The sequence below is a fragment of the Paroedura picta genome, chromosome 8 (genome assembly GCF_049243985.1).
Source record: "Paroedura picta isolate Pp20150507F chromosome 8, Ppicta_v3.0, whole genome shotgun sequence".
In the NCBI taxonomy this organism is placed as follows: domain Eukaryota; kingdom Metazoa; phylum Chordata; class Lepidosauria; order Squamata; family Gekkonidae; genus Paroedura; species Paroedura picta.
In genome coordinates this window covers 40245384-40254944 of record NC_135376.1, presented here as the reverse complement: position 1 = coordinate 40254944, position 9561 = coordinate 40245384, and the positions used below count along the sequence as shown (strand labels likewise).

Genomic DNA, 9561 nt, shown 5'->3' with positions numbered 1-9561 from the left:
GACCCTTACCTACTAAAAACACTGCCAAAGAAGAACAAATTATTTCAACAGTCTTGAACCTATTCAATTATTAAGGAAATTACTTCAAAATATGTTTTTGCTCCACACCTATTCATTTGGATTCCTATGGGAGATCAAATCACTTTATACATACAGATTTATGTATTCCACACAACCATTCAGCACCCTGCCCTCCTTATTCAAGAAGTCCAAACATTTCTTCTTACAACAGTTATTTTCCATTTTTGCAAGCAAGAAGCAATTCTGTATTACTGACCCAGAGAAGTAAGCAAACTTGCATTTGGGATTACAGAGTTCTGAATCAAATTGGACAGCTGAAGTCAAGGATGTTCTGGGGCCAGAGGACCAAGCCCTATGAGGAATCACTGAGGAACTTGGGAATGTTCACCCTGGAGAAGAGGAGGCTGAGCGGGAACATGATTGCTGCCTTTAAGTATTAGCAGTTCAGCAGTGTAATCAGCTGCCTAAGGAGGTGGTGAGCTCCCCCTCACTAGTTGTCTTTAAGCAGCAGCTGGACAGATACTTTTGATGGATGTTTTAGGCTGATCCTGCATTGAGCAGGGGGCTGGACCAAATGGCCTGCATGGCCCCTTCCAACTCCATGATTCAATGATTAGTGAGGAGTATTAAGCTATTCAAATTGAGCCAGATTTATTCACTTTTGATTTTGCAGGTTCTCTTTGAATACAGAAAAGCAATGAAAGGAATTTCCTCAAGAGTCACTTAAATGCAATGAGTCTATTATACTTACTATCCTGATACACAGAGACTCTGTACTAAATAACTCCACCCAAGTTTGTTTCCTTTATGTGAAATAAACACATCTTCATCTATAGATCATCATCTATGAACAGCACACATAAAAACACTTTCCTGCTGAATCTCAATCTTCTAGCCTTACCTGCTGGTTTTCCTGATAGGCAAAACTGTTAGCATTGATTTTCATGACTAGATTAATGTTGGCAAACATCTCTCTCTTGTATACACTATAATGAAAATAGCCACTCACATTGACTTTTGGTTCAGAAGAGTATAATATCTTCCCCTCTAAAGCCCTTCTTTCCCTACAACTGAGATCAAATATCGTTACAGTATAAGCAGATGGTCAAGTAGTGGTTATCAATTCCATGGATCCAGAACCTCATTCTGTAAAGAAGGTTTGAAATCCTTGACAGGAGGCCTTAAGAACATAACCAGCACCTGATTGTTTTCCAAAACAAAACTAATGCATTTTTATTTAAATAGGACATCCTGTTCCCTTTTTACCTCTAAAACTGATTGATTCATATTGTTTTATGTTTGACAAGCTTTTATATTCCAAAATTCATTTCTATAAGCTTATGGCTTTGTTTTCTAAAGAAATATAGTTTAAGAGAAGGAAAACTGCTTGTTTGTTGTTGTTGTTATGTGCGAAGTCGTGTCCGACCCATCGCGACCCCATGGACAATGATCCTCCAGGCCTTCCTGTCCTCTACCATTCCCCGGAGTCCATTTAAGTTTGCACCTACTGCTTCAGTAACTCCATCCATCCACCTCATTCTCTGTCGTCCCCTTCTTCTTTTGCCCTCGATCTCTCCCAGCATTAGGCTCTTCTCCAGGGAGTCCTTCCTTCTCATGAGGTGGCCAAAATATTTGAGTTTCATCTTCAGGATCTGGCCTTCTAAAGAGCAGTCAGGGCTGATCTCCTCTAGGACTGACTGGTTTGTTCGCCTTGCAGTCCAAGGGACTCGCAAGAGTCTTCTCCAGCACCAGAGTTCAAAAGCCTCAATTCTTTGACGCTCGGCCTTCCTTATGGTCCAACTTTCGCAGCCATACATTGCAACTGGGAAGACCATAGCCTTGACTAAACGCACTTTTGTTGGCAGGGTGATGTCTCTGCTTTTTAGGATGCTGTCTAGATTTGCCATAGCTTTCCTCCCCAGGAGCAAGCGTCTTTTAATTTCTTTGCTGCAGTCCCCATCTGCAGTGATCTTGGAGCCCAGGAAAATAAAATCTGTCACTATCTCCATTTCTTCCCCATCTATTTGCCAGGAATTGAGAGGGCCAGGTGCCATGATCTTTGTTTTCTTGATGTTGAGTTTCAAGCCAACTTTGGCACTCTCCTCCTTCACCCGCATCAACAGGCTCTTTAGTTCCTCTTCACTTTCTGCCATTAGAGTGGTATCATCTGCATATCTGAGGTTGTTGATATTTCTCCCTGCAATCTTGATCCCAATTTGTGACTCCTCTAATCCCGCATTTCTCATGATGTGCTCTGCATACAAGTTAAATAGGCAAGGCGACAGTATACAGCCTTGCCGAACTCCTTTCTCAATTTTGAACCAGTCAGTGATTCCATGTTCAGTTCTCACTGTTGCTTCTTGACCTGCATATAAATTTCTCAAGAGACAAATAAGATGCTCTGGTATTCCCATCTCTTTAAGAACTTGCCACAATTTGTTGTGCTCCACACAATCAAAGGCTTTAGCATAGTCAATGAAGCAGAAGTAGACGTTCTTCTGGTACTCCCTAGCTTTCTCCATGATCCAGCGTATGTTGGCAATTTGATCTCTAGTTCCTCTGCCTCTTCGAAATCCTGCCTGTACTTCTGGAAGTTCTCGGTCCACATATTGCTGGAGCCTAGCTTGTAGGATTTTGAGCATAACTTTGCTAGCATGAGAAATTAGTGCGATGGTGCGGTAGTTTGAACATTCTTTGGCATTGCCCTTCTTTGGGATTGGAATGTAAACTGACCTTTTCCAATCCTGTGGCCATTGTTGAGTTTTCCAAATTTGCTGGCATATTGAGTGTAGCACTTTTACTGCATCGTCCTTTAAGATTTTGAATAGTTCAACTGGAATGCTGTCACTACCACTAGCTTTATTGTTGCTCAGACTTCCTAAGGCCCATTTGACTTCACATTCCAGGATGTCTGGCTCCAGGTCAGTAACTACCCCATTGTGGTCATCAGGGATGTTAAGCTCGCTCTTGTATAGTTCTTCTGTATAATTTTGCCACCTTTGTTTGATCTCTTCTGCTTCTGTGAGGTCCCTACCATTTTGGTCCCTTATCATACCCATCTTTGCATGAAACGTTCTCTTCAACTGCTTGTTGGATGGAGTGAATTTGTACAAGCAGACCAAGAACACTTTCTTATACAAATACTCATAAAAGTGTTCATGATCTGCAAAGAAGGAACTGTGGCGTTATCAAACTCCAGTTATTTGTGACTTCTAAAGGTTCCAACAATCTGGACTTTGTTGGAAATGACTGCCCATATTGACAGCATCCCAAGAGGTGGAAGAGGTAAAAGAAGCAGAAAAACTGGAGTTTACACACAAATTGCAGTTATTTTACCAAAGTCTGACAATAGTCCTAGATTCTCAATGATCAAAAAGAACTGGGGAAATGACATTTCAAATGAAAGTTAGATCTCACAGTATAAGCATACATCCAGTAAAAACTACTGTCACATGGCTATCCACCTGAATCTACTCTAACGTGGAGAAGGAATTAGAAGATTAACTTATGTGTCCTCTGAATGACAAATGCACTAAGAGAACGTAGCAAAGTACAGAGAATGGATTTTCATAGGTTTAAGTTAAGAATATTCAGATTATGAACCTTTTCATCATGAAAGCAAAAAAATAATCAATGGGGCCAAGCCATTTTAAATATGTTCTCCAGAAAAAGCTCATCTTTTTATTTACAGTGTTTTCTATTTGTACATATTTATAGCAACATCAAAAAGTATTCACAAAGCTTCACTGAGTGCAAAATGCCACTTCAATAATCAGCTATCATCCTAATATTTCATCAACCTGTTTCCCAAGCATTACCCAGATTGTCTTAGCATAGTTTCTATCCTCCTTTACATTAAGGGTCACACTATTAAAAAGTAACCTCCAAGTGTGAAGATGAAAATTTGCACATCTCAGCTGTATTCAACACAGTTTTAGGCATATCTATATTTTAAAATAAATGGATATGCATATGGCTGATGTAGGCATCACAACAACATCAGAAGTGCATGTGTAATAATAATCCAGAGTGCAAAAGCAGCAGCCAGGCTGAGGGACTCCTCCCCTCTCCCTTCCCATTGCACTGGGGAGTGGATTTGGACAAATCTGACAAGTAAGTGATTTTTCTCAGTATTATTAAGGCTACGATCACTTTAAATGATTTAAATAAGGCTTTATTTCTGAGGTACTAGGTTAGCAGGTGGGCACACACTGTGCAGACCTACAGAAGTCCAACCCCAACAAGCGTGTAGCAATGACACTGAGAAATGATGTCACTTTTTACTATCCCTGAATCACTATTACTTGCCTTTCAGAGTAAAACAATAAAAAAACTTATATATAAAGCTCTTTTTGTTTTGCAGCTCATTAATATTTCTCATCAAGGGTCCAATTCTTTCATCTTAACATAATCGATGAGAAGTGACTAAGTATGTGAATGCCTAATTATAAAAAATTATATAATTATGGCGCATTAGTGAAATGCGACACACTGCCTCTGACTGGGGTTCTCCATCCTTTCACACAAAGACCTGTAGGCACGCACCACAAAAAACCCCACTTGATGAACCAGAAGGTGAGAGACAGACAGCAAGTCGTTTGCGGAATAAAAACCCACCGTCATCATGCATGTCTGGAATCTTATAAAAACCAAACAAAAGCGGGGACTCATTTATAGATTCCTAGGGCTTCCTAGTCTTCTTTTCTACCACCATGCGGTTCCAAACAAACTGCAAACAGATGTTTCACTACAATCCATACCCCGTGGTTCCAGTCATCTAAGAGCGATGCAGAGTTTTATAACAAGTGTAATTTCTGAGGCAGCAGTGGCACTGGCACGGGGAACTATGTTTTTTCTTGCTGGCATAGAGTTCAACCTTCCAATGTACTTAACTGAAAAGGCTCCACCTTGGGCTCTCCGAATTCTGTTGTCCCAAGTCCAGGGAGCTGGAGCTTGCAACACATGGCAGTAAGAGGCTAACTTTTAGTCGTATTACATGTGCTACCAGTTATCTAGATCTCACCTCATTTTGCTTTGAAAGAGGAAATATAGGTACATTAAAGTGAGGTTAACAAATGCATATATTTTACTTAAAAACATTCATCTGTTCAAAATAAACTTCATGGGACAAAACTTTTTAAATAACATTTCAATTCAAATTGTATATAATTCTTTAAAGATTTCATACAGCAAAGAATGGTTAATCCTTGAAAATCTGTAGAAAAAACACAAAGAGAGGAAAACAAAGCTCTGAGGTATCACACCCACCCAGACACAGCCGTACCAAGGCTGCAGTATAAGCAGAAAACTGTAGGCCCAAAGGGGGAAAAAAGATGGTTGATTGTTCTATTAGAGTCCAGGTAGCTCGAGGGGGGGGGGAATCCCAGAACAGTCCTCTGAGTAAAGGAACTACCTCAGTAAAGTCCTCAAGTGCATTGGAGACCTGATCACTTAAACTGCTCCTGCCAAGCAGCTCCCTGCACCTGAGAGAAATGCAGCCCAAGGTGCCTTGTGCAAAAGATAAGGAATTAGGTGCGGCTACTTCCCATTATTCCTTATAATATAGCTTTGAGAGTTGTACAAAAGTTCAACTTGTCTTTGATCATGCAAGATACTGCTGGAGTGCTGTCTTTGCCCTGTAAGAAGAAATATTTAGATTTTATTTATGAGAAAACACATGGAAAACACACAGCAGTCTGACATAAAGGCATGTGGACATACAGCTATTCAAATCAGAAATGGCTTCTTCCAATAAAGGAAATTAGGCAGTAAATGGTAATTTGTAGTTTGTTGGGAAGATCCAAAGCAATACGTCAAGAAACCTGCTAGCATGGCCATGCCTTTGGTTTAAGCCAGGCTTTCTCAACCATGGATTCATGAAACCCTGAGGTTTCTTCACGGCCCTGGGAGAGTTTCCCAAATAGGTAGGAGTTAATTAATTTTTTATATATTTTTAAAATTTGTTAAACATTTATCACGTATATGACCATATGGTCATGATGACCTGATTCTCCCTTCCAAAATGGGCACTGATGGGCCTGGAGGGGGTGGGATGGGGATGGGCCCCAGGCGGGCATGGACACAGCTATGCCTCTCCACCATATTCTGGATGATTGTGCCACTTCAGTGGTTTCTCAAATCCTGAAGAATGTTTCAGGGTTTCTCAATGGTAAAAAGTTGAGAAAGGCTGGTCTAAGCAAAAGTGGGGAACCCTACTCCTATGGAGTGCTAATCTCTACGAACAATTAAATGAAACCTTTTCTAAATATATTCCAAGATACCAACCAACCAACATACACATTTCAGATGTCCTTATTATTTTAGACACTCATGAAATGAGAGGAGCGATTGAGGGGGTTGGGGAAAATTAAACAGCAACAAACTTTATCTATGTACGCTACTGCAATTAACATACATATTTTCATACAGATCAAGCTCTTTCAAATCTGGTTATGGAGTCTTTTTGTACTTACTTGTCACAAAGATTTGGATCTGATGACTGACTCAATTTATGTAGAATGTCTACTATTCCAATATCTCTCAGTTTATCCTGCCGCTCTTGGGAACCTAACATAATAACATGGCACATTGTTAATTTTATGAAATAGATTAAAGAGTTACAAGATGTGTAGTATGAAGTTATACATAGAAACATTTGGATCAGAATGTCACTTAGCTTAAGATGCTGTGAACACTCAAAAACTATCATCTCTTTTTTTTTAAGATTTTTATTTTTCAAAAAGTAAAAGAAAGAAATAGAGTTGGTATACTTGGTACATCATATTACTTATACACACTGTAATAACATTGTATTAAAGTAGCCTCCTTCTGGTTCAGCTTTTGTTATCTTTTTAAATAGTTCAAATAGGGGTCCCATTGTTCTTGAAAGACTTAACTATAATCTCTTATGTGTATCCTACTAGTCCTAAATTAAGAACAGAAGGTGAGCTTTCTTTGGCTGACCGGAGCTTTTCAGACAGAGCTAATTAGTACTATAACAAGAGTTTTCTGAGTGGTGGTTCCTGTATTTTGGAAGTTCTCCCAAAAAGTTTTTAAAGAATGTAACAATTAGAAAAGGGGGGCGAGGATACACTAGGATGCTGAAACAGTAATGTGCTTTCAGTTCTAAGCTCCCCAACCCAAGCTGGGTCAGCTAAATTGGGAAAGCTTGAAGCTGAAAGCTGGCTGGTAAAGAAAAGGATGACTTAATTTGCTCTTTTCCCAGAAAATAGTAGCCGGTGGGGAAAGAAATTCCTCTCCCCTGCAGATTCTTAAGGGTCTGGTTTTGCTCCTTGAATATTATTTACAAATTCCATACAAACAGTTGATAATAGTAATGATTAAAGTGTACCTTTCTACAAATAGTAATTTCCAGTAATCAATAACATCTTGTTCAGTTCTTCTGCAGTGTTTATTTATTTTAGTTATTTATATTTGTATTTATTAACCACCAGACCCTGCTAATTTGTTGCAGTTTACAATAAACTCTCAAAGCTTACATCTGTAACCACTATAATAAATGTGGTAAGGGGTCCTAGAAGGAGTTGGGCCCCATCGTTTAAAGGCCAACGAGCGCTCCTGACTGTGTCCTCCGGCAGCCTGACTGGCCGGCTACCCAGTGGCCAGCCAATCAGGCTATGCGGCCAACCTCAAACCGTCACCTCGAACTTATCTGACTTTGCCCGATTCACTAGCCGCACACAGGTCCACTGCCTCGTAAGTGAACTTCCACGTGCCTGGTGACTGAGCTGCCAGGGAGCTGGCCCTGTGGCCTGGGGGTCCCTGTGGCGCTGGCTGCCTCCTGTGGGGGTCAAGGGGAACAGCCATGGTCTCCACCGTGGTGGAGGGGCGACCAACTCCTTCCCAACTCTGCCCCCCTAAAACCCTCAGCAGCACTTTTGAAGGTAGCAGCCAAGTGGCTGCCAGTGCTTCCCCCCCCCTCCCCAGGCCCACCAACAAATCTTCAGGCCTTGGCCAGCCTGTCCATGGCAAGTGGGGGGTGGCCTAATGGCCTCTGTATGCCTGACTACAATTGGGCTTTGCCCCTAGTAAAATACATAACAATATAATGGACTACAATATTGGTGGTTTAAGCCAATCTATAATCCTTATTTATTTGTTTGTTTGTTTGTTTATTTATTTATTATATTTCTATACCGCCCTCCCCGGAGGCTCAGGTTTTGCCTCCCCCTTTTCGCCCGTCCATGCACTGTAGTAACAACCACACCCTCCCTGGGGGGGGGGAAATCTTCTGACAATGTCTGGCATATGGAGGCCTATACTGGAAGGGACCCAAATCTTCCTAGCCTGCTCTCAACCAAATGCCTGGCAAAAGAGCTCTATTTTGCACGCCCTGTGGAATTGTAAGAGCTCCATCAGGGCCTTCAGCTCTTCCAGGAGCTTGTTCCACTAGGTTGGGGCCAGGACCAAAAAGGCCATGGCCCCGGTCAAGGCCAGGCATACCTCCCGGGGGCCGGGGACAACCAACAGATTCAAAACCCGCAGAGCGAATAGCTCTGCAGGTGGCATAAGGAGACAAGCAGCCCCTCAGTTATGTGGGGCCCGGGCAATATACATTTTTACCCATTCTGTTACTGTAAATACTTCTTTTCTTCCATTACCAATGTATAACATCTGCTTCTACCTAATACTTTAAACAAGTTATGAAGAATATCCAATGGCTTATTTATATATATTTCAATAATGCTATAAATTACATTTATAATTTTTGAGCACTACATCTTTACAACTGAATATTTCACGATCCATAGTAAGATGTTCTTATCTCATTCTTATGCTACCACAGAATCATGGTCTTGAACTTTAAGTTCTAACTAGAGTTTACTGAGTAGAATGTCATAGGCATACAGTCAGCAGGGGTGAGCATGAATCGAACCACAAAGCAAAATTCATCACAAATTTTGCCCTACTGTTATGAACTTCCACAAACCTTTGAAGTTCATGAAGAGTAGAAAAAAGAGGTATAAAGGGACTAGGCATCTCTCTACCAATCAGCTGCTTTTCTGAGTTTCTTTAAAGAGACTGTACAAGAAAGTGAAACAGCTGAGCAGCTGGGAGAAACTTCCCATCATGCAGTTGCTTTTGCAGCTTTCTTGTGCACTCCCTTTAAAGTTTAAAGGGATTGTGCAAGACAGCCCGAAACAGCTGAATGGAGTGTTGGCTGTTCCCTACCACTCAGTTGTCAGGCTTTCTGCAAACCCTGTTTAAAGGTACTGCAGTCCCTTTTCAATGGGGTTTTCAGGGCCACAAACTGGTTCACTATGAACCACCACAAACTATATTTTTCTGGTTCATGCCCATCCCTAACAGTTAGTACTGGCAAGGAAACTGAAAAGGGACAACAAATATTAAATTTGGGGGAAAGGGGACCACATAAACTCACAGCTTGATTCTAACTTAATTCAGTCAGCCAATGGCAATTTGTTTTCCTAGCTCCTCGACTACTTCCTGTAGTTTCCAATGTGTATTTCTTTCAGAACTTTTCTATACTAATTCTTAAATAATATTCAAGGAGCAAAT

At 40.9% G+C, this 9561-nt stretch overlaps 1 protein-coding gene across 3 annotated transcripts in view; it reads right to left on the bottom strand.

Moving 5' to 3' along the window:
- Positions 1-3666: 3666 nt before the first annotated feature.
- ARMC8 (armadillo repeat containing 8) overlaps positions 3667-9561 on the bottom strand; it is a 54920-nt gene continuing 49025 nt past the window's right edge. For all 3 annotated transcript variants that reach the window (XM_077349219.1, XM_077349216.1, XM_077349217.1), the window contains 2 exons: positions 6495-6588; positions 3667-5657 (listed from right to left, as the gene is read on the bottom strand). In XM_077349219.1, the coding sequence (XP_077205334.1) occupies positions 5624-5657; positions 6495-6588 (128 nt within the window). In that variant the 3' untranslated portion in view covers positions 3667-5623. The remainder of the gene's footprint in view (positions 5658-6494; positions 6589-9561) is intronic.